Source organism: Amblyraja radiata, chromosome 24, assembly GCF_010909765.2.
Source record: "Amblyraja radiata isolate CabotCenter1 chromosome 24, sAmbRad1.1.pri, whole genome shotgun sequence".
NCBI lineage: Eukaryota > Metazoa > Chordata > Chondrichthyes > Rajiformes > Rajidae > Amblyraja > Amblyraja radiata.
Genome location: NC_045979.1, coordinates 10,108,045 through 10,134,408, shown reverse-complemented (window position 1 = coordinate 10,134,408; position 26,364 = coordinate 10,108,045). Strand labels below are relative to the sequence as shown.

At 42.2% G+C, this 26,364-nt stretch overlaps 1 protein-coding gene across 3 annotated transcripts in view; it reads right to left on the bottom strand.

Moving 5' to 3' along the window:
- The window catches only part of scube3 (signal peptide, CUB domain and EGF like domain containing 3), a 261,920-nt gene that overhangs the window by 67,252 nt on the left and 168,304 nt on the right, over positions 1–26,364 (bottom strand). Inside the window, exons 5-8 of one of the 3 annotated variants that reach the window (XM_033042397.1) lie at positions 22,755–22,880; positions 19,625–19,741; positions 13,763–13,834; positions 12,454–12,570 (exon numbers count right to left, since the gene is read on the bottom strand). In XM_033042397.1, coding sequence (XP_032898288.1) covers positions 12,454–12,570; positions 13,763–13,834; positions 19,625–19,741; positions 22,755–22,880 — 432 coding nt within the window. The remainder of the gene's footprint in view (positions 1–12,453; positions 12,571–13,762; positions 13,835–19,624; positions 19,742–22,754; positions 22,881–26,364) is intronic. The other 2 variants (XM_033042398.1, XM_033042399.1) reach the window with 2 other exon arrangements.

Genomic DNA, 26,364 nt, shown 5'->3' with positions numbered 1-26,364 from the left:
GCAGTGAATCGGCCTCCACTGCCTTCTGTGGCAGAGAATTCCACAAATTCACACCTCTCTGTGTGAAAACGTTTTTCTTCATCTCAGTTCAAAATGGCCTACCCCTTATTCTTAAATTGTGGCCCCTGGGTCTGGACTCCCCCAACATCGGGAACATGTTGCGTGTCCAATCCCTTAATAATTTTATGTTTCTATAAGATTTCCCTCTCATCCTTCGAAATTCCAGTGAATACAAACCCAGTCGCTCCATTCTATCATCATACGACAGTCTTGCCATCCCGGGAATTAACCTCGTGAACCTACGCTGCACTCCCTCAATAGCAAGAATGTCCTTCCTCAAATTAGGAGACCAAAACTGCACACAATACTCCAGATGTGGTCTCACCAGGGCCTTGTACAACTGTAGTAGGACCTCTTTGCTCCTATACTCAACTCCTCTCATTATGAAGGCCAACATGCCATTAGCTTTCTTCACTGCCTGCTGTACCCGCATGCTTACTTTCATGATAAAAGGAAGATCGTTGCTAAAGTAGATTAAGATGGTTGGCTCAGGATATTGCCCTGAGGAACTCCTGCAGTGATGTCATTGAGTTGGGATTATTGGCCACCAACATCCACAACTTCCCTTCTTTAAGCAAGATAGCATTTTGCTGAAATCAAGAATCACTGCCATTTATTCTTTTATATAATTGTTTCTGGGTGCTTAGAATACATGAGAATTACATTCTTCCCTTCCTAACGTTCTTCCACTTCCAGTGACAAATTTCCAGTTGGAATAACACAATTTAATGATTGTTCTGAGTCAAGCTTCTTAAAGGATTGAGAGGTTTGTAATCCAAGTTGTCTGACACAGACTCGGCATTGAACCTTCAGATGTACATTATATAGCAGATCAACTGTACAAAATGGCTTGAGCATTGAGTCAGTGCATATATAAGTAGATAAGGTAAGATATGAGGAGGAGCCATCTTGGGGTACGGCTGCTAACCAGCAGCCGGTCGTTTAAATCACTTTTTTTTGAAGTTTTTAGTAAGTCCTGTGCTTCGTCCGTTGGAGAAATTGACTTTTTAATGTGGGGGGAAGGGGGTAATTATACTTCTAGGTCCCTACCTGGTCGCTGAGGCAGCTTTTTCTCCGGGCTGCCCTGTCGACCCGTCCTCGTGGCCTACCAGCGGGCGTAGAGCGCCGTTTCCTGGCGGGGACCGCCCAGCACCTCGGCTTCGGTGGCGGCACAGCGCTGGAGCGCTATCGCGGAGCGGAGCGGGCGATGCCTTGCCTGGGTCGCCGCGCTGGATCGACGCGCTGGAGCTCCGGTGAGCTGTGACCGCCGAGATCAACACCGCCGGGCTGCGGGTCTGCGGAGCGGAGCGGGCGGCGCCGACTCTAACATCGGGAGCTCCAAACCGGCGCGACCTTGTCGGCTTCGGAAGCCGCGGTCCCCAGCTAGGAAGCGGCCGTTCCAGGTGGCCCAGCCGCTGAGAGGACTCTCCCGACGCCGGGGCAACACCACCCGGCCAGAACGGCCAGGAACATCGGGCCTCCGTAGAGGCAATAGCGGAGGCCTCAATAGGCCTGACTTTGGGTGAACTGGGGATGGGGACTGGACATTGTGCCTTCCCCCACAGTGGTAACCATTGTGGGGGGATGATTTTTTCCTGTGTGTAAGTTAATATGTTAGTCTGTGTCCAAGATGGCTGTCGGAAGGGAGAGTGGACGCTGGCGCGCTTTAGCTGCCGCTGCTCTCTCTTTCACATTGTGTTTTTTTGATTTTTTGTCTTTGGAGCGATTTCTGTCTTTAATTTGTGTATTGATCATGTCCTTATTATTTATTTTACTCCGACTATATGTTTTTTCTCTTCTGTTAATTTTCTGTAAGGTGTCCTTGAGACTTTGAAAGGCGCCCGAAATTAAAATGTATTATTATTATTATTATTATTATTATTATTATTATTATTATTATTATTATATATAAGGCAACAATATGTCAGGAAGATTCTCTTCATTTGCCACGGATGAAGCATAAACAGAACGACTCTATTTAGAAACAATTAATGTGAATACATTCAAGCTAATGTCCAGGTGTGGTACTGACCACCTTGTCAATAGAAGAAGGATTTAAAATAAAAAGACCACATACAAACATGAATTATGAGAAAGAGAGACTTCAGTTAGGTCCAATTAGTTCAGATTCCATTTTGATATACAGTATGGTTTGCATAATGACTCCACCATACACTATGTTTTGGTGAGGCATAAATGTTGGTGCTCATCCTAATATGGTGTTCGTAAATTACACGATATATTGGAGATTCAAACCATATTTCCCCTGGGGAAGGTGACCACAAAATGAAAAGCATTAACATTATTTGGAACCTCATCTTGACTCAAACCAGGAGCCGAATTTAGAATTTATCCACTTTAAAATAATAGGAGTCAGGAGCAAAATTAAAGCAAATGGAAGAATTTTGTTTACCTCATCACTTAAACATAAATAAGGCTCTTGGCTGCTTCAGCCTCTTCTGTCTTTCAATAAGATCATGGTTAATCACTGACATTAAATAATCACTCGTTCTTCCTCTTATCTTACCAAAAATCTAACAAAGTCAGAATTAAAATGGATAGTTTACTCCCATATCAGTTGTCATTTAGGGAAGTGCAGGGGTCTTTCTCCTGAATGCTCCAGCTCCAAATTTAATAATGTACCCTCCAGTTCTAAAGACCCCAACCATTAGAAATAGTCTTGTTGTCCTTCCTATCAGCTCTTCTTCTCCTGAAAACTTCAATTGAATCAACTGCCAATGTTATAAATTTCAAAGAATAAAATTTATCATTGTAATTTATCCTTGAAATACTGGTGTCATTCTGGCAAATTATTGTTACATTTCTGACAAAACTAACGTCTTTTCACTGTAACATAACATCTGCCCACCTGCTTTTTTACGAATTTTGACAATTTTTTGTACCTGGTCATGAAAATGGATTCCTAGATCTTTCTGAAACTTCACACTTTTAGCCTTTCACTGTCTAGAAAATGTATGAGCTCACATTTGTGTAGGAAGGAACAACCAGAGCATCTCTGGAGAGACGGAATGTATGATGTTTCGGGTTGAGACACGAAACGTCACCCATTCCTTCTCTCCAGAGAAGCTGAGTTACTCCAGCATTTTGTGTCTACCTTTATGTGCTAACATTTGCCTATATTGAAATTAATTTATGCCATTTATCTAATAATTGGTATATTTATATAATTATTAATATCTTTGTATAATTTAATGTTTCGAATGACTTTGCATTATTGTGGCCGCCTCACAGATCCTTGCAGGACACTGCTTGCCATTGACCTGTAATTTTAACTCTGCTTCTCCCTTCACATACGTTGACTGATCTGCAGAGCATTTCCAGCACTTTGTTTTTATTTCAGATTTCTATTAACTGCAGTATTTTATATTTTAACTTGTTGCATCCTGACAGTTTGATGGTCTGCTGGCCATTCCTGCAGCTTCGGCTAATTTCCTGGACAGCTCAGTTGTTTTCCACAATTTCCATGAGCCTCAACCTTCACTCACATTGTCTTGTGAAACCTTGAGGAACATGAGGAACCTTCATGTTTGCCCTCTGCTCTCAACCTTATAGGAGTGCAGAATTAAACAACTTTTAAATAATTCTAAATAAACATGATAGACACAAAATGCTGGAGTAACTCGGCGGGACAGGCAGCATCTCTGGAGAGAAGGAATGGGTGATGTTTCGGGTCGAGATTCTTTTTCAGACTGAGAAGAGGGAGACACAGAGATATGGAAGGGTAAGGTGTGAAAATGAGGGATCAAAGGGGATGTGGACGAAGGAAAATGTAGATTTTCTACGCTATGCCTGCCTATTTGTCGGTTACGTCGAGCAATCCTTGTTCAATACATACCAGGGCCCCATCCCCGACCTCTACCTCCGTTACATCGACGACTGCTTTGGTGCCACCTCCTGCACCCGCACACAACTGACTGACTTCATCCACTTCACCACTAACTTCCATCCGGCACTCAAATACACCTGGACCATTTCCGACACTTCCCTACCATTCCTTGACCTCACTATCTCCATTGCAGGTGATAGACTTCTGACCGACATCCACTATAAACCCACTGACTCCCATGGCTATCTGGACTACACTTCTTCCCACCCTGCTTCCTGTAAGGACCATCCCCTACTCCCAATTCCTCCATCTACGCCGCATCTGCTCCACGGATGAGGCGTTCCACACCAGGACATCTGAAATGTCCTCATTATTCAGGGAACGGGGGTTCCCCTCCTCCACCATAGATGAGGCTCGCACCAGGGTCTCTTCCATACCCCATAACACTGCTCTCTCTCCCCATCCCCCCACTCGCAACAAGGGCAGAGTCCCCCTAGTCCTCACCTTTCACCCCACCAGCCGTCACATACAAAAAGTAATCCTCCAACGTGACCCCACCACTCGCCACATCTTCCCATCTCCCCCCATATCTGCCTTCCGCAAAGACCGCTCCCTCATAACTCCCTTGTCAATTCTTCCCTTCCCTCTCGTACTACCCCCTCCCCGGGCACATTCCCTTGCAACCGCAAGAGATGCAACACTTGTCCCTTTACCTCCCCCCTCGACTCCGTTCAAGGACCCAAGCAGTCGTTCCAGGTGCGACAGAGGTTTACCTGCATCTCCTCCAACCTCATCTATTGCATCCGCTGCTCTAGATGTCAGCAGATCTATATCGGTGAGACCAAGCGGAGGTTGGGCGATTGTTTCGCCGAACACCTCCGCTCGGTCCGCAATAACCAAGCTGACCTCCCGGTGGCTCAGCACTTCAACTCCCCCTCCCACTCCGTCTCCGACCTCTCTGTCCTGGGTCTCCTCCATGGCCACAACGAGCAGCACCGGAAATTGGAGGAACAGCACCTCATATTCCGCTTGGGGAGTCTGCATCCTGGGGGCATGAACATCGAATTCTCCCAATTTTGTTAGTCCTTGCTATCTCCTCCCCTTCCTCAATCCCCCTGCTGTCTCCTCCCATCCCCCAGCCTTCGGGCTCCTCCTCCTTTTTCCGTTCTTGTCCCCGCCCCCCCCACCCCCGATCAGTCTGAAGAAGGGTTTCGGCCCGAAATGTTGCCGATTTCCTTCGCTCCATAGATGCTGCTGCACCCGCTGAGTTTCTCCAGCTTTTTTGTGTACCTTAGAATAGATCATTGTTAGCTAGAGGAAGGTGACAATGAGTCATACAAAGATAAAATTTAATCAGGAGGACAATATTTATTTAAATATGACCTGATAGACAAACAAGAATGTTTTAATTGTAAGGAAATAAGGAGTAAAAATAACAACTCTCTCAGGAAAGAAGGGGAATGACGTGCTGGGTGAATATCCAAAGGCAGTCAGAGATATTAATTAAGACACAGAGAAAAGTTTGGCACAGGAGAATGTCGTAAGTTTAGCATATACCACCAATAAACCATCTTTTTCTTGGAAAACTATCCAAAAGTGCATTGTAGTGGGAATTTCATAATTCCTTGTTCCAGTAATGGTAAATAGTTTCAGATGTACAAGTGTGAATTCATAAGAGAAGTACCTGAATGAACACCGGGAGTGGTAGGTTGTGAACCGGAAAGAGACTCAATCACATTCCATGACGACACAAAAGACTGAAGATGCTGGAATCTGTAGAAAATGATAAACTGCTGGAGGATGCTCTGATTTCCACCCACATCCCAAAGACATGCCGGATTGTAGGCTAATCGGCCTCTGTAAATTAACCCTAGTGTGTAGGGAGTGGATAAGTGGGATAACATAGAACTAGTGTGAGCGGGTGATCGATGGTCGGCGTGGACCCGTTGGACTGAAGGGCCCGTTTCCTTGCAGTGTCTTTAAAACATCAGAAATTTAAGAAAATACTTCACCACTGAGGACGTGATTAAAAGAGTGCGATGAAGTGGTTCAGATAAATACCATTTATACGGAAGCTAAGTAATTATGTGAGAGAAAATAAATAACAGGATGGGGCAAAATGAAGCACAGTGGGTGGAGGACTGTGTCGAGCCCCGCACAGACATAAATCTGTTCATTCTAATGGCTGGTTCTGTGAGAGTGAACAACACTTGGAATGAATTTTGAGGAGAGTGGTTAAGGGGAAAACCTGGAATCACTTAGCAGCTAGTTGCAGCAAAGTTAGTGGCAAGATTAAGGGTGGAGGTTGAAGAGGCAGATTAGTGTCCTGTTGCTTCTCATTTAACATGGTATCTCTTGCATGTAATGACCATGCAACCTCTTCTGACGTGCAAATGTCATGAAGTAATGCTTAGGTTAAAATGAATCTGTCACTGATCCAGCCACCCTCCTCTTCTCTGCCTACACAGAAGTCACACCGGCAGGTTGAGTATGGCAAAAATTCCCTTTATCACACAGAGGTTATCTTGGGAATAAATAGAAAGTATTATTTTGAACCACTTATGTCATTGGAAAAGTAATCACGAGAAGGGTGCTTGTAAAAAATCTGGACTGAAGCATGAAAAAGTAGTGAGATGTGACATGGAGAGATTGGGAAAACCTAGTTTGTGATCTTGAAAACTTGTTTCAGTGCTGCTCATATTGATATTAACTCAATCTGATTACAAATACAATGACTGCATGCTGCTGAAGAGTTTGTCTGGCGCTGCGTGGCATTTGTCTGAAGATCATGTAAAAAGTCATCATAACCTTTGCTTCAGAACATTTCCCAACATTTCCAGATACATGGCAGTATAAACAGTAGAAGCAAAGAACTGCAAATGTGGTTTTACATCAAAGCTTGACACATAGTGCTGGCTTAACTCAATGGGTCAGGCAGCATCTCTAGAGAAAAAGGATGGATGACGTTTCGGTTTGGGACCCTTCATCGGTCTTGTCTTTTCCTCCAGATATGCTGTCTGACCCACTGAGTTACACCAGCACTTTGTATCCATCTTCAGTCTCCGACTGTCCCTGTTATGTAACAGTCTTTAATATTCCCTGTTACATGGCAGTCTCCCACAGTTCCTGTTACATGGAGACACAAGGAACTGCAAATGCTGGGTGAAAAATAAAGACACAGAATGCTGGCATACTCCGTGGGTCAGGCAGCATCTCTGGAGAAATTGAATACATGACATGTCGGGATGTCCCGACCCAAAACATCACCTATCCATGTTCTCCAGAAATGCTGCCTGAGCCACCGAGTTCCTCCAGCACTTTATGTCAGTCCCTGGTACAATGCAGTCTCCAACAGCTTCAGTAATGGAACCATGTATCCAGTTGAAAAGTTGTGAAATCAATAATCATATGCTAGACAAGAGGAACAAGCATCTTTACTTTCCACTCATCCAATCGAGGGCACTTTCAGAAGTAGCTAACATCACAGGTAATACATGGAGCCTGAATGTATTAAGACCATCACAGACACAGCCTTTTGCAGCACGATATAAAATTCACTGTTGAACCTTTGCATCACTAAATGAGAAAGATCTTGTAAACATTCAAAAAGGGTTCAGTTGCTTATGTGTAGAAACATCAAAGGCTGCAGGAGGGCAGATCGCTATCTGCATCATGCTTGAGTAGTCCAGATCATATCTCTGGAGTTATCCTATTTTAAAAACTGAATCCATTTTATTGAGTTGTAAACACAGATCTTCTTGCTGGTGCAGTAAAGTGTGACTTCTACAAGTTCGAGTTTAAATCAAAAAGTAAATAAAGAAAAGTACAGTTTTTATAAAATATCTGCAAATGGAATGCTTCTTTAGCTGTAGCATAGAATATGTGCAGGGATGCCATGTTACAGCTAGGTAAAACTAGAATATTGAGCACAGAACTAGTCACGATACCATAGGAGGAACACTGGAGTGAGAGCAGAGGAGATTCGCCAGGACATTGCCTGGATTGCAACAGTTCAGTTATAAGGAGAGACATAAATTGCTGGGGTAACTCAGCGGGTCAGGCAGCATCTATGGAGAGAAGGAATGGGTGACGTTTCGGGTCAAGATCCTTCTTCAGTCGACCCGAAACGTCACCCATTCATTCTCTCCAGAGATGCTGCCTGACCCGCTAAGTTACTCCAGCATTTTGTGTCTATGTTTGGTTTAAACCAGTATCTGCAGTTCCTTCCTACACAGTTATAAGGAGAGTTTAGATAGGCTGGGTTTGTTATCCCTGAATCTGAAGAGGGACGGTGATTTGATGGAGATATACAAAATTATAAAGGAATGGATCGAGTAAGTAGTAACAATCTTTCTTCCATGGTCGAGGTGTTTAAGACAAGAGGGCAGACAGAGCCTTACATTCAGAGGTGGAAGGTTTAGAGGCGATCTGAGGGCAATTTTATTCACACATAGTGGCTAGGGTTGTAATGCGCCTGAAGAGATGGTGGAGGAAGATATTCTCCTGATATTTAAGAAGCATCTAAACAAGCACGACAATCACCATTGCATAAATAGTTACAAGCACAATGGTGAATGGAATTAGTGTAGAGAGGTACAACAGGAGGAATGGACACAGTGGGCCGAAGGGCCTGTTTCTATGTTGCATTACTTAATAGCTCTATGTTTTTATACTTATTTTTCTTTCTCGTTACTCTGCTTCTTCTTTGACATAACACAGGATGACTCAGTAGTACAGCTCGTAGGCCTGCAACCTCACAGCACCAGTGACCTGGGGTCGATCCCGACCTCTGGACCGATTTGTGTAGAGTTTACTTATTCTCCCTATGGTTACATGGATTTCCTCTAGGTGTTCCAATTTCCTCCCACGTCCCAAAGGCATGTAGGTTGATAGTTTAATTGGCTGTCGTAAATTATCCTGTGTGTAGGTGAGTGGTATACAGGAAGAATAAAATAGGATTAATTTAGGATTACTGTAAACAGGTGGTTGATGGTCAGCATGGACTTGATGAGCGGAATGGTTTGTTTGCGTGCTACAGGAGTTTTATGGCTCTGCGATTGCTGGACTCTAGCAGAGGAGTATGAATAACAAATTGTTGGCAGGGCTCAACCAGTAATGTCAGGAGTGAGTGTGAGTGGGATTCCCAAACTTGTTGACATTTACTCTGAGGAAATGCCAACGGTTTCATGCAGAACTGTCAGCAATCCTTGCAAATTCCAGGCTGATGTATCCTTCTGGATCCAAGGGAATTAAAAATGAGCTATTCCATCAATCAGTCTTTAAGGAACTATTTATTTTTTTCCAAGAATCAGTTTACTAAGACTTTGTTGATTTCTGAGGAAAGCTGTACAGTACTCCAAATATTGGCAATACTTTATATCATTGCAGCAAGACTTCTTTACTCTTATACTTCTTACCTGGAGGCATGGTAGTTGCAATGGGAAGACAAGGCATCTGACCAGGATAAAAAGGAACTAAATATTGATAGCAAAACTGTAATGGAACAATATGTACTGGAAGTATATAATACATGTTAAGTGAATAATCCCAATGAAAACTAGGATGAATTAAAATGTAATAAAATGAGAGGAAAATGAAAAGAAAAAGGATGAGAAAAGAGAGAATATGAGAAAAGAATCGGGAACATAAAAAGAAAGCCAAGAATCCTCAATAGACACGCAAGTAGTAAGCACCTCTGGAGCGAAGGAACGGGTGACGTTTCGGGTCAAGACCCGAAGAAGGGTCTCGACCCGAAACATCACCCATTCCTTCTCTCCAGAGATGCTGCCTGTCCCGCTGAGTTACTCCAGATTTATGTGCCTATCTTTGATTTAAACCAGCATCTGCAATTCCTTCCTACACATAAGTAGTAAGCAGGCAGAAGGGACTGTTGTGAGACATGTGACAGATAAAGAAGGTGATCATAGAGGCAGAAGGCATCACTGGAATTCTAAATCTGTGCTTTTCATTGGTCTTTACCAAGGTAGTGGGTGCTTCCAAAATCCCAGTACATTGGAAAGTAGGTAATAAAAGGGATGAGGATTAATACGGAGGAGGCTGATAATCCTTATAGCTAACACGTTGATGGGTCGGGATAAGAACATAAATTTACAAAATTGCACAGAAGGAGTCCATTCGGCCATTAAGTTTATGCAGGTGTCTGGAAGAGCAAATCCTATCAGTCCCATTACCCTTCTCTTTCCCTGTAAACTGGTGAATTTTTCTTTCTCAGTTCTCCATTTAATTTATTTTTGGTAATTGATCCCATTTCCACTGTCCTTGCAGACAGTGTTTTTCTGATCATAACCATGTTTTGCGTAAAACCAAATCCTCACATCTCCACAATCACAGTCAATTCTGAGCGGTTAACCTCTTATTAATTGATTTTTAATTTATAGAAAATGTGCTTGACATAGGAATTCTGCATCCTCCATACAGAATTCTGCCGGTAGAAGATATTACAGCATCTTATCATTTATATTGGATGCTTCCATTATGGAGCTATGATGACATTCTTCGTATAAAGAGCAGAGGTAGAGTTTTCAAGATTTTGACCAGTGGCTCTGTACACAGATATACTCTGATTAACATTAGAATTCTATTCTAGTGCTTTTGTTTGGTTTATTATTTCTTTTCTCTGCCTTAATGCATATGCACTTCTCTTGCTGCTGTTTGCCTTCATTCACTCATTGTTTAAGGGCCTGTCCTACTTGGTGATTTTTTTGGCGACTGCTGTCATCATTCACTGACGTATCATGGTCACCGAAAGATTTTGAACATTTTAAAATCTAGCGGCAACAAAAAAAATGTTGCGACACTTGAGGAAACATCGCGCATCAATACGTCATCACGCCGCGTCGCACCGCATCTTGCCGCGACTTTATCGGTGACCTGGTACATCAATCAATGATGCCGGCAGTCGCAGAAAAAATCGCCAAGTCGGACAGGCTCTCTACAATTCCTTCTCTATGTTCCTGTGGTTTTGCTCCCATCCCATTGCCATACTCAATCAGCTCCCATATCTTTAACATTTGTATCAAGCTACCCATCCTTCATTCCAAACATTGCCGCCATTCTAATCCTTCAGGTTTTCAATGTGATCAATGCTAGGTGCAGCGAGAAAGGGAAACTCTTAAGGTTTTAGCAGATGCCAGAAAATTCCATTACTCCCGGAAGTGGCGGCGCTGTGATACAGCTGCGGCTCGCCTGCAGTCTGTCTGTTTTTACTTTTTGTGTTGTTTTTTTTGTCTAGTTTAGTAATATTTTTGGTTATTAGGTAGTGTTATGTGTGTGGGGGGAGGGTGAAACAGAGCTTCTGTCTCTCCCTTCGGGGGAATGCGACTTTTTGTCGTATCCCCCTTCTCTTCCCCCGTCTGCGCTGAGGCCTAATGGCGGAGCTGGCGGCCTCCAACCTGCGACCGACCTCGAGGGTCCGGAGGTAGAGCCAGCCAGGACTCACCAACGCGAGGCTGGCCGTCTTCGAGCTGTGGCGACGTCCGGGTAGCGGCACGACTCGGCACTCCGGTGGGGGCGGACGGCGCGGGGCTGAGACGCTGCCGTGTGGGCGGACCGGCTACCGGCTGGAAGGTGCTCCCGTGGGGGCAGCCCGGTGCGGGGCTGAGACGCTGCCTTGTGGGCGGCCCGGTGCGGGGCGGAGACGGTGCTACGGCGGCTGAGGCGGCGTTCTGGCGGCGGCGACCTGGACCCGGGGCTCGGCCGCGGGCCAGTGGAGGACAATGTCGGGAGCTCGCAGGTCACAGGCTGGTGCCTGTTTTCCGGAGCACCCGTTGCAACAGCTGCGGGCAGCTTCGACCACCCCCGGGCCGCGGAGCTTGAACCGCGGGACTGATGCCATCGCCCGGTGGGGTATCGCCTCGGCGCAGAGGGAGAAGAGGAGGGAAGAGACAGTAACTCTAAGACTTTTGCCTCCATCACAGTGAGGAGGTGTTTGGTGAACTCACTGTGGTGGATGTTAATTTGTGTTTATTGTGTTTTGTTATTATTACATGTATGGCTGCAGGCAACAGCATTTCGTTCAGACCGAAAGGTCTGAATGACAAATAAAGGATTCAATACTAGCAGGTGGGAAACACCACAATTAAACCGATGAAAGTGTACAAAGTTATGGCCATCTATTTAATGACAGTTACTATCAGAGTTAAGGTGCAGTGCCTCTCTGATTCCATGAATTTGTGGACGTTCATATCTAAATCAGAGTACTGGATTATTGGTTCCAATTTATCGAATCGTCAATTTTGATCTATCCAACCAAATGAACATATTATAAATATTGCAGTTAAATTATATTAAAAAAAACATTTGCAACTCAAGTATCTGTCTTCTGTTGGTTTACTATGATTGGGAATACTGGGTAGACACAAAATGTTGGAGTAACTCAGTGGGACAGGCAGCATCTCTGGGGAGCAGGAATGGGTGACGTTTCGGGTCGAGACCCTTTTTCAGACGGTATTAGCTCAAGTATAAAATGAATATTCTAACATTGTAATGAAGCGTGTAAGTCTGTGGGTGAAGGAGCGGGAACTGACCTTTGCATGTCTTTCTGTCAGGTTGTAACGTGAATCCCACCGGGCAACTACAGCGGACGCCAGTGTCAGCATCCTGACACGTGCTGTCACAGCCTCCATTGTTCACAGCGCAAGTCTCTGTGGGAAGGAAGACAGAGCGGGTAGAGGTCATACATTGTCATCTTAAATACCGCCTGAGTTTAGCATCACCATGCACATTCAGGATATCAGGACTTCCTGAACAGAAATACCTGTCATCCTGCAGTTATGTGGAATACAATAGAGGGATATAGACCACATGCAGGCAGATGGTATTAGTTAGATTAGCATCATGGTCAATGTTGACATGGTGGGCTGAAGGCCCTGTTCCTGTGCTGCACTAAAACACAGTGCTGGAGGAACTCAGTAAGTCAGACAGCATCTGTGGAGGGAATGGATTCCAACGTTTTAGGTTGTGATCCTATTTCAGACTCGGTCTGAAGAAGGGTCCCGACCCGAAACTTTGTCTGTTCATTCCCTCCACAGATGCTGTTTAACTGGCTGTGTTAGTCCAGCACTTTGTGTATTGCTGTAGAAACCTACATCTGCAGTTCTTGTGCCTCCTATGCTGTACTATTCCATTTTGGTACGACCAACACTGTGGAGAACAAAATGGAGAACCCCAAGAGTTAAGGAATGGAAGTTTGGCAAAGGCTTGTACATACATTTAACAAAGCACTTTTTTGCCACCCCAACCTGACTTAAACTGCTGCCTTTCATTAACACTGTGAAAGCAACTCTCCTCTTGTGTCTTGTTGAGGTTGCCATTCTTTACGCCAGAATCAAAGTCATGTGTTTTCACTTTATTCTGTTTAGCCTGATTTGTAAAGGCCAATTGATGCTTCATACCCATGGGTAAGAGAAGTTGTGATCAGGCCCGGAGAGAAAGACATGCCTACCCTTCTGTGTAGGCATGTTGTAGCTCTCAGAACTCAATACTTTATTCAATAAATGGAGACAACCTATCTTTCCTGGTTGTGTCAGAATGCCCAGTCCTTATGGGGATTCCTTCCGCCTGTAATGTTCACTCAGTTTCTCTCGCTGCTAGAAGAGAGGTACACCAGGTAGATGCTACTAGCTCATCTCCCCAACATAAACATTATTGCTACCTGATCTGCTGAGCATTTCCAGATTTCTCATTTATTTCAGTAACTGCTGTGTTCTGCATTTTCTTTCTCCCTTTTCTGCTGACATCCATCTAACTCTATTTACCCCTCCGCCTATTGGATCAGCTATGATTAGAAAGCTTTCATCGCCCTCTCTTAGATGGCAGCAACAACATTTGTGTCACCTGGATTTCCTTGGTCTTCATGGTAACACAGACATTCTTGTTTTCCTCTCCGACCTTCTTGCTTCTCTGCAACTTAAAACACACTTGTTTTCTCACTTTTGCAAAGCTAAAATATTAACTTTTCTTCTCTCTCCCCAGATGCTGCCTGACCTGTTAAGTATCCCCAATGTGCTCTGTTCATATTTATGATTACCAACGCCAGTAATTTTGTAAATTATGAATGATTGAAAGAAGACTAATTTGTTCCAAAATTGTTGTCCTTAAAAGTTATCCGTCTTCCTCATCTCCTCTACATAAACGTTAATGCCAATAGTAACAGAGTCATTCAGCATGGAAACAGGCCCTTCAGCCCACTGGGTCTGTGCTGTCCATTTTAAATAAATCTAAATTAATTCTCCTCACATTTCTATCAACCTTCACATTCTATTACTCACCTAAACACCAGAGGTAATTTATGGTGGCCAATTCATCTTCTGAACTGCACATCTCTGGGACATGGGAGGAATCTGGAGAACCCAGGGGAAACCAAAGCACTCATAGGAAACCCACGTGGTTACAGGGAGAGTGTGCAAATGCAGTGTTCAGGATTGAACCTGGGGTTGTAGGAACTGTGATGAAACAGCTCTAGTTGCTGTGTCCCTGTGCCTCCCTTTGACAGTATCTCATTTTTCCCCACCCCTCTCCTCCTCCTCCCCTCTACTCCACAGGATGCTGATAGAAGCTGGTCAAACTCAAGCAACAAGCACAACCCTCAGGCTGAATACTAATAGAATTTGAGATTAGTGCGTGGGTTTCCTGAGGTAAAAATCAAAAGTATAATAACTCTGCGGAACGGACACTGCGAGATTACCGTGAATAAAAATGATTTGCAATGTGCTGAGCTTCCTAGAAATCTGCCTGCAGCAAAATGCAAGTAATGACTTGGAGTCATATGATAACACCATCTAATTAATGTCAATTGATCAGCTCCACATGTCTTACATAAACATCACATGACACTGAATTTAAACAGATCCTCTCTAAATCTCTTGACAAATCAGTTAAATACAGAACAGCTTTTCCATATTAAATCCATAGGCCTATAAACAGGTGGAATTACATTTTTTAGTACCGCATGTTTATACAGCACATTACACCGCTCAGTCAATTAAATTTTACGTTAAGGTAGTGTATCCATTCACTCCAGGATGGAAGGGCAGTGGAGCTGATAACTTGATGTGGATCATACCTGTGATGCAGATTATGGACTGGTGGCTATAAAAGAGCATCAATAGTGCAAAGTGCAAACTCAATCCCAAACAACAATGATAAGTAAGGAGTCCTAACCCAAAACAATGTCCATTCCTCCCCAGATGCTGCCTAACCCACTGTGTTCCTCCAGCACTTTGTGTATTGCTGGAGGATAGTAAGGAACAATGTTTAAAAGAGCAAACAGTAATGTTAGTTAAAAATATATAAAGTAATACATAATACATTTAAAAAAAGACAGGAATAACCAAGTTGATGAGCAGACATGCTGTTGCATGCAAGACCAAGACGGAGTTTAGCTCTGATATGCTGAATAGTCTTCATTTATTTATTATCTTTTTGATTGATCGTTTTTCATTAAATCAGAAAACAGTTTATAACTTATTGCTTGAGGAGGTCAATTAATGTAACACCAAAGCAGGAACTTATTTTAAATAAGCAAATCTATTAGAATTATTTCTCTTGAAGGTTCACTAATCCTCGATAAAATAATGTTCATATTCTGCTGCCATTTTGTCAACTGTTTTCTGCTATGACCACTTGACCATCTCTCCAATGTGTCAACAGCTCCTAAGTTCTGTCCTCTAAAGTTCCTTTCCTAATCACCTCCCCCTCATCATTTCATTCAAGATGTTCCTTGGAGGCCTTGGTCAAAAGGATATAAATAAGTAAGGATGCTCAGGCTCTTCAGGAGGTAGGAGATTCTCCAAATACAAACTTGTAATGGTGTTTTATTATAGTTGTGTGTGCCAAGATATAATGAATAGCTTCGTTTGCGTACTGATCAGTCAAATCATACAATTTGTGAGTACAATCACGTCATACACAACTATAGCAAGTAGTGAAAATTAAAAAGAAAGAGTGCAAAATACAGTGTTACAGCCACAGAGTAAGTGCAGCGAACAAAAAGAGTGTGAGGCCCCTCAAAAGGGAGATTGGAAGATTGGGACTGCACCCTAATGCCCCTGTCCCACTTAGGAAACCTGAACGGAAACCTCTGGAGACTTTGCGCCCCACCAAAGATTTCCGTGCGGTTCCCGGAGCTTGCAGGTGGTTGCCGGAGGTTGCAGGTAGTAGAAGCAGGAAAGGAGACTGACAAAATCCTCCGGGAACCGCACGGAAACCTTGGGTGGGGCGCAAAGTCTCCAGAGGTTTCCGTTCAGGTTTCCTAAGTGGGACAGGGGCATACGTTTATGAGAGATTTGTTCAGTAGATCTGCTACCTCATTAATCTCACAAAAGAATAGAATAGTTTCTTTATTGTCATTGTAACATGAACCATGTACAACAAAATTTAAAAATGTCAGCCAGTCAGTGCACCATTCAAACATTTCTAAAAGCTAACGATACATACAAGGTAAAATATTAAAAAAGATAAACAACTAAAATAAATATCATGAAAATAGCACGCATAAACACCCAACCCTACATCCTTCTGTGGATTTCACAGTGTACCACAGTCCCTTAGTATGTATCGCCCCTGCGTTCCTTGGCGGCTACATTTAGTGCCTTTATAGCAGTGGGGTAAAAACTGTTTTTAAGTCTGTTTGTCCTTGTCCTTGTAGATCTGAACCGTCTGCCTGACGGCAACAGTTCAAACAGGGAGTGTCCGGGGTGGGAAATGTCCTTTATAATACTCTGGGATTTTTTGATGCATAGATAGGTTGTTAGCTTGACACCATGTTACTAAGCTCTCTATATTCTTCCTGAACTCCGTCTCGTCATTGTTCAAGATCCAGCCCACTTTGGTGATGCTATCTGCAAATTTATAGGAATCCTCCATGTGGATAATTGTGTATTTCAATTGTATGCGTTTACGTGAAGGTGTTAACTGATTCACTGAGCTCCAAATTGACAACACTGTTGTAAGATCAATGTTATTTATTGACTGGCCTCACAATCCACCCACACTGCAGGCCGTCAGTATATCGATGTTCATGGAGACACTGTATTGGACCTTGAGGGCTTTTACTGCATACATTTTTTCAAATACTTTTTATCCTGTCATCCATGCCAAGCACTTAATGTTTTCTGTTGGCTCAGCTACATCCTAGGGGCTATGGGAGTATAATGAAACTGCCAGCAATGATTCCCTATTGAATGGCAGCAGCCAACACAAACACTACTAACTATGTAATGTTCAACCATCAGAGAATTCAAGAGAAATGAACAAACGTAAAATGTGTTAATTGTTTCCAAACCAAAACATGGTTTCTTATTTGATGATTTGTTTCAAATCTAACTAATTCTGAGATGTGTTGCAATTGCTACAGGGAAACTGTGCTTCAGTGAGTCAAACGATTTAAAAAAAGTTCTGAAGAAGGAACCCGACCCAAAACGTCACCTATCCATGTTTACAAGTTCACAAGTTATAGGAGTAGAATTTGAGTCGACTCCGCCATTCAATCATGGCTGATCCCTGCCTCTAATCCCATTTTCCTGCCTTCTCACCATAACTCTTGACACCCGCTCTAATCAAGAATTTTGTTGTCTCTGCCTTAAAAATATCCACTGACTTGGCCTCCGCAGCCCTCTGTGGTAATGAGTTCTACAGATTAATTCCCCTCTGACTAAAGAAGTTCCTCCTCACCTCCTTTCTAAAAGAGCGCCCTTTAATTCTGAGGCTATGACCTCTGGTCCTAGACTCTCTCACCAGTGGAAACATCCTTTCCACATCCACTCTATCTATGCCTTCCTATATTCTATGTTCTCCAGAGATGCCGCTAAGTTGCTCCAGCACTTTGTGCCTTTATTTTTTTTTTAAAGTTTTCCCTCAGTTCAACATGCCAGGTAGGCTGTGCACATAGCATATAACAATGCTGTATAATCAGAACTTTTCTTTTCTGTCTCACCAGCCACCTCATCAACCCTCACTCAGAAGCATTGGTTCATCATTACATTCAATTGTATTCCCCAACTTTCCATTTCAAATTTCACTCAACATTTATTTTTACAGAATCCCATAAATTGCTTCATAGTCTTTGCCAATCCAAGTGGGGTTATTGTGACCATGTTGTGCACGCTTGGGAATTTATGTTATATTGCACGATTTTCGGGAACGATTTTCAATGGGACTGTCCTGGAATCCTGTTGACCAGAAGCACCACTCTTTGAAGAGCCCTCCTAAAAAGATCCCAGTCCAACAACAAAAGCTTGATATATATATAGGTCTCCTACATTTCTCAAGCCTCCTAGTCTCTTGATCCTACACCACTGCTTCAAGGATGTCCTCCCTCTCCCAAAAGACCCCAAACTCTGGACACCCCTCGGAAAGACCCAAATCTCTAGTATTCCAAGACCCACATCCTAAGGCCATGATTTCAGATTCAATCCCTGGACCCAAACCTTAACCACTGGAGTCTTCACCAGCAACATCTCAGGAGAAATTGGATAGGCACATGATACATGATTTGAGCATCTGCACTTGGTATCTTAGGAAATGTTGGTTATCTTTTATTCGGAATTTTAACCCAGCTAACACCTATTTTTTTCCTCTTGAGTATATTCCACAGGGATATAACTCACTGGTTATTAGAGGCAAAGATGACAGCTACTCCTTTTCTTCTTCTTTGTTTTCAGACAGCTGATACTGATATACCTGAACTGCTAATATTTCTTGCAATTGTGCTTTTTATTTCATATTTCCAGCATCTGCAGTTTTATGCTTTGGGATTTTTTATAACAGGTTAACCATGCTGCTAAAGCAAAATTCGTCAGCACAGAGTTTAAGTACAAAATATGTTACCAGTACAAATGTTGCGGGGAGGATGTTAAACTACACTGAATAAATGTTTACACAGAGCTGGGGCCAGATATAATGGAGCCAAAGCCAATGACAAAATACCACATAGATCTATGGATTGACCCTCGACAAACTGTGTGCGCTTTTTGGAACAGATATGCAAAATTTTGACTAGCTCGGTTGGGTATTCCAAATGATTCATCCTTGTAATATCGTATCCAACATAAATACACTACCCAGAAGTCACTAAATCTTACACAACAGGTCTACTGCCCAATGCTGCGATTTATTTCCTCATTTGGAAATGAAACAAGAACAAGCGATATTTTTGTCAACATTTGTCATTTTTTCTAATGCTCCAAAATTCACCATCTATTGACCCAAGGGATGAGAGTAGACGACTCAGAAGAATGGGCCTCTCTCACATTGAATGGATGGGATAAGAGTTTGCACTTGCAGTTCCCAGACCCCTCTTGTACAAGTCAATTTTTTAATCAACATTTTGTTTTCTTTTTGCAAGCATGAAGAGCACGTCAAGACTGCTCTCTGTTTTACTGCCCTTTGGAAAGAAATCAGGTCAGTATTTACTTAACTTCTTTTCTGGCAACAGAACGTTGGTCAAATCACCCCTTTTTTGATCCCTCCTCCCACCTCTATCCTCAAAGTCTTCTGAAATCTGTGAACCCATCCAAGCCTCGCCATCAGATTTTTGGCAGGCTTCATTGACCATCTCTGTTTCCCATTATATGTGGCAATGGTGTATGAAATTGTAAATCCAAGCCATTTCCCTGAGTGATTACATCAGATTTCTCAACTCCACAGCCCTGTTTCTTGTCCTTGTTTGCAACATCTTGGTCTGAGCCAGCCACTCACCAACGCATGTTTTTCCATCAGAGTGCAGGGCAAATTTCAGATGGCATCCACATTTCGGCCCTTGATCAGTGTCATCACACGTATGCTGACAACCTCCGTTTCCATAGTTACACGTCACTAAAGAGAGAAAATACATTACTGCCTCAATAAATGCTGGAGGGTAACAGTGACTGACAAATGTGTCAAAGAACATATTTTGAGATCCTTATCTAACCACAGCTGAAACTATCGCCTTTCACAGTGGAGAAGCAAACTATCTTGGGAATGTTTCTTTTGTTAGTTTATTTTGTTTGAAAAATGCTACTTGTTCGAAAAAAAAATGTGATCTAATCCAGAGCACATTTTCAATCAATTAAAAGAAAAACCATTCAAGTAGTTTTTGTCAGACATTTTCTTGGAACATTGAGCTCCTTGACAGCAACTCCATTCTTTGGAAAGTGTTATCCACATTCTCTCGGTGGATCAAAGCTAAATCAATAAAAAAGGCGAAACTCACAATCTAATAACAAGTTAGTGCAGCTTTTAAAGTTCATTCCTGGCAACTCTTCCTTATTATCTCTGCCTAAACTGTAAAACATCCCCAGGCCATCAGGACCAGCAAGGGTTATACCTTTTCCCCACGTCTACCAAGAACTTTAAGGATCAAGGCATTCCTCACCATCTTGTGGCATGGTACCACCTAAAGATTACCAAAACTTGATGCTTTCTCCTTCCAAGCATAATTTCAACTGTTCTTAATGCGTAGCTGGAATTAGGGGGTTGCCAATTTCTATTTTTCTTGGTGTAAAGGCATACTGAAATAAATCGGTGAAAATGTTTAGTTTAAGGCCATGATGGACCTTTGGTACAATGCTTTGACCACCAGTTGTGGCATTGGAAGAGTTTTGAAGGCACTGCCTTTCATTTGTTGTCCCACACCAAGAAGGAGAAACTTGGTTTGTATTGGAACCACAGAGAAAAAATATGTTAGGGAAAAGCAGTACGTCTTATCTTGTGGAATAGAGGCATATTCCTCTCATAAAATGGCTACAAATTGTGTTGTGTTAAAATTTGTGTTCTCTGCTAAGTCCACTGAATGGAGGGGGGAAAATAATCTTAAAATATTGTTTGCCCATTTCATGGCCAAAAAGTCTCAGAACTCCTCAATGTGCTTTTGAATCTGCACTGACCTCATGCTTCTGCTCTCCCATTTCTCTTCTGCCTCACTATTGGATTAGAATTGTGTTTATACAAGTGAGTTTCACAGTGGGGCCAAGGTTGTGATTTGTTATTTCTGAGACAGATGGCTCTTGTCGGGTGAAACCCTGGAACATCTTGTTTTGCTCTGCCAATATGAATATGGTAATCCTAGATGTTCGGATCAAAGGACAAGCTAGGAAGGCCCGGTTACCATAATTTAGAAAAACACTCCTTTGCTCCCCTTCTTCCACAATTCCCAATGACTGCCATTAATTAAGACTGTTGGCTGTTTTGTAAAGTACAGATTGACCACAGGGGGCATATATTATCTTTGTAAATATCTACCAGATGATAGCAATTTTTATTTTAAATGAAAAGGAAAGAATGTACGGCAAATCTGTCACCATTATTTAAGGGCTGCACAGTGGGTGCAGCTGGTAGAGTTGCGGCCAGGCAGCATCAAAGATTCCGGTTCGATCCTGACCTCGGGTGCTGTCTGTGAAGAATTTGCACATTCTCCTTATGATCACGTGGGTTTCCTCCGGATGCTGCGGTTTCCTCCCACATCCCAAAGACGTGCGGGTTTGTACGTTAATTGGCTGCTATAAATTGCCCCGAGTGTATAAGGAATAGATGAGTAAGTGGGAAAACATAGAACTAGTGTGAACGGGTGATCGATGGTCGGCGTGTTCTTGGTGGGCCAAAGGACCCAAGGCCCATGGTTCCATGCTGGATCTCTAAATAGCTATGTAAATAATAGCTCAATGCCTAAAATAATTCTCTTTCTTATATTGCCTTTGGTTTTGGCATGAACAGGGTAACAGAGACTGGCTAATTTAACTAAGCGCTGGATGGAAGAGTTTTAACATTGAACCATTATTACACCATCTTCTGCCCAAATATGTCCAGTATTTATTTTGGTACCCAATGCTGCCAGTTTTGTTGTTCCATGACCTCTTATTTGTTTAGTTTTACAACAGTGATGCCAAGCACCATTAAAAAAGGATGTTAGAAAACAATTCTTTATGAACTGCGTGCAAAACTCTGGTTAGTTATTCATTAAAATTTGAGCCTGTTTTGAAGATCCAGAAGAAAGCTTCACGTCAAAAATCCTTCTGATCTCACCATCTCTAATTTTAAAATGGAATCCTCTCGATTGGAATCCTTCGGGTTAAGAAAGTAATTTATTTCTGTCTATGGTCTTGAATCACCTCATTTAACCTAAATGCAAAAATTGGAGAGGTGTAGTTTATGTATTCTTCGTTCTTAAATCAATCCTTCCAAATCTGGTATCATTTGGTACCTCTGCTTTTATCCTGTTCAACACTGCGAACACGTTCCTCTCCTTTTGCAAAGACCTTCAAAAATTGGATCATTCAATACAACCCCATCAAACAGATGTTTATCTTTTCCAAAGGAATTTTATTATTTCCAATGCCAATTTTTTTTTTCTCCTCTTCTGTTGCATTAAGCAAAAGTTCACTGATGAGTCTTACCAGAAGGCTCCAGGCAACTGAATGCCTGGATGGATCATAACAAAGAATGTTCTTTGTCATGCTTCAATATTTGGACACATGAATTTTGAGTCAAGTGCAGGCTGGAATATAACAAATGTGAATTCTTGTTGATTATTTTTCATATTTCTCAGTACCCTAGTCCACTAGCACTCTCACTTTTTAGAATCAATGCTCCCAGTTCCAATTCATTCCCAGGTCAAACCCACCCCTGTGCAACCCTCCAAGACCAACGTCAAAATTGGGATCAAGAGCTGCAAATATCTACTCTCTCATGACGCAGGTTGCAATTTCAAAGCCGCCAGTATTTTTCTCAGGCGAGCAACAGAGATAAAAATCATACCACACAGAGCTTCTGACTACCTTCCAATGAGGAAATATCTTTAATACAGCAATATAAATGTTATCCGAGGCACGAGTAAATGGTTGAGACTTACACTTGCAGTCCCGTTGGTTCTTTGTGAGTTCAAACCCAGGCCTGCATTCACAGGCTATTCCTCCCTTCGGAGTTTCTCGGCAGATGTGAGCACATCCATGGTTTTTATTCATGCAGTTCATTCCTTCTGCAAAGAACCATAAATTTAAAAAAAATATTTCATTAGTGCATAATAAACAAATATAATGCAACACCGACAGTTACATCTGGAAATTATAATATATAATTCTTATTGAATACTGAATCTCCATTATTGAAATCGGAATATAAGCAAGATAAACATCTTAGTCTATTATCGTTGATTGCAAAACTTATTAATTTTATTTTCAGTCCTTGTATGTTTTTCTAAGCAACGTTGTTTAACATTTGTTTCTCCTGAAGCCACTGAGTCTTACAGTAAAAAGGTTACACGAGGATTGCAGAAACCTCAGAATCGAGGTGACTCTATGTCTACTGCCTCAGAAGAAATCTACTTTTTTACATTACAATGGATGCACTCTTTTACTTACGTGTGATTGGGCTTATGTATAGTATGATTTTACTGGATTGTATGCATAACTAAGTATTTCACTGCATTTTGGTACATGTGACAATAAAGTTACTCAACCGTACTTAGTTGCAAAACGTCACAAGTGGGTAATCTTTATTTGTTAGCTTTGGTAACAAATATAATTTTGTACATATAGACACAAAATTCTGGAGTAATTCAGCAGGACTGGCAGCATCTCTGGAGAGAAGGAATAGGTGACGTCTCAGGTCAGAAGAAGGTTCTCGACCCGAAACATCACCCATTCCTTCTCTATGCTGGCCTGCTGAGTTACTCCAGCATTTTGTGTATATCTTAGGTGTAAACCAGCATCTGCAGCTCCTTCCTACACATGTTGCACGTATATCTCCGTGCATGTATGTGTATGTGACTGTCACAATCAAGACTGTTTCTCTGTCCTCCTCAAACTCAAGAGCTACATGTTCATTTACAGGAGCGATTAATGGAAAACATTCAGGAGTTGGAAACATGAAAGCATTCTTCTTGATATCTGTCTCGTCCTCCAACCACCTTGCTCCATGCTATCCCTACACATTTTGGGTTCTGATATTAAACTCTGACACGTTTTGAAATGATAGGTGAAAGGATATATTATTGTACAAAAGGTATCCTGGAACCTAGAAATACCTAGTTCTCATATTTGCCTTGTTCTCCTCTTTTGCTCCTGTAGCGGCACAAAGGACATTCTAGGGATTTCTATTAATGAATATTTCATATTATCCTCTTATACTTTTAATCTGGTTAAGAATCGCATTAATGTTAGTACATTGCCATTTACATGCAAATAAAATCAATGGAAATGAGGCAAAAGATTTGAAATGAAAAGCATGAGAACAGTGAATTTCATATTTAAATCACGAATAATCGTATCTTTGGTGAAACATTACCCTTTTTGGGCCTCTGCAGTCTTAATTAAGGAGCACAGTTCAATATGGCAAAGTAACTACTTCAATTCTCACAAAGACAAAGGTACAATGACGTTTAGAAGTGGGAAAAGTAAAAAGCTTAAGCATAGTGTTGACATTACAAACAGCTATTTTTTTTTCATTGGAACTAGGTAAAGACATCTCCTTGCCAGAAAGGAAAAGATGTATAAAGGCATGATCATTGTTATTCAGATGATCCGGACATCCATTATAAGGTCCAGTTTCGAATCTGCTCTTTGACATTTCTAGTAAAGAAACCAGAAAAATAAAGATTGGACAGTTTCTCGGTTAATCCAATTAGGGAAGGCAGAAGGATAGCAGAGAATGTAATGGCTCTCCTTAGAAGAAGAGCACACACAGAAGCATAGAACATGCAGCATAACATACAGAACTGTACAACACAATGTCATGTCCTTCAACCCGTGTGCCTGTGCTGAACATGATGCCAAATTAAATTAATGTCTTCTGGTTGCCTGTGATCTACAGTATATCCCACTATTTCCTGCTTATCCAGGTGCCTATCTAAAAGCTTCTTTAACGCCACTATCGTATCTGCTTCCACCACCACCCCTGGCAGTGCGTTCCATACACCTAGCATTTTTTTTCGTTTAGTTTAGAGATACAGCGAGGAAACAGGCCCTTAGGCCCACTGGGTCCGCGCCGACCAGCGATCCCTGCACATTAACACTATCCTACACACATTAGGGACAATTGTACACATACACCAAGCCAATTAACCAACAAACCTGTATGTCTTTGGAGTGTGGGAGGAAACTGAAGATCTCTGAGAAAACCCACGCAGGTCACAGAGAGAACGTACAAACTCCGTACAGACAACACCCGTAGTCGGGGTCGAACCCGGGTCTCCGGCGCTGCAAGCGCTGTATGGCAGCAACTCTACCGCTCTGCCACCATTCTCTACATAAAAAACTTGCTTTGCACTCCTTTAAACTTTCGCCATGGCATCTAGTATTTGATATTTGCACCCTGGGATTAAATTAGTCTCTGTCTACCTTATCTATCCCTCTCATAATGTTCTAAACTTTTATCAGCTCTCCCCCTCAGCCTTGGATTCTCCAGAGAAAACAATCCAAGTTTGTTCAACCTCTAATCTAGGCAGCATCCTGGTAAATCTCTTCTGCACTCTCTCCAAACCTCCATATCCTTCCTTTAATGGGGTGACCAACAATTCACACAATACTCCACATGCAGCTTAACCGGCTCTCTGTTTTATTGTCACCATTTAAGTGTTCAGCATGACTTACACTGATCTGCATATTGGTGTAACCCACCTTAAGCTGAAGCACAGAAACATACGCACAAGATAACTATCCCCCTGCCAAGTGGAGTGGATTGGCAGGAATTGTCTATTGACACTTATAAGAGATTCTGAATGGTGGGTTTAAAATTATCTTCCAAACCACTTAATTCCAGCTCTTCAACACTACCCAACAGCATTCAAACACCTATAATGTGTTGTTCTAGGGTCTTAAGCAATATTAATTTTGACCAGTCCAAAACAAATCCTATTCCACCCTAATCTGCGTGACACCACTGTTGCCCTGGGCTTGCTGATCATCACTAGGTCTCTGCCCGCTTATGTTTCAAGTTGCTTCCAATGCCTCAACCCTCCCCACCACCATTATGTCTTTGAAGCTGGTATTTCTCAAATGTTCATCCTTTAGGTTTGTTCTTCACTTTTCATTCGACTTGCTTCTCTTTAAACTGCAAGACATTCAGCCAATGTGCCCCTGAACTCTGGCACATTCTTTGTTTTGTTTGCATCGCTCCCGCCTTCTCTCCTTTTAGAAGTCTCTCAAAACCCATCAAATGTGGCTTTCAGTCACCACCCTTCATCAATTTTTATATTTTCAACTGCTTACTGTGTGCTTTAGAATGGTTTATTTATATTGAGGTGCTACACAAGATTCAATACTTTCTCAGCTCTATAGATAAAACTCTTGTCAGTTGTGATTCCAGCAACATTGTCTTGTCTTCTTATCGTTTTTAAAGAATGAAATAAAATCTTAGTCTTAAAGAATTCTTCAGATAAACTTCAGCTTGATATACAAGCAGCTGGTATTGATCTTCCTCTGCGGACTCAGAGGGCCATTGCAATAAACATTGAAGACTTAATG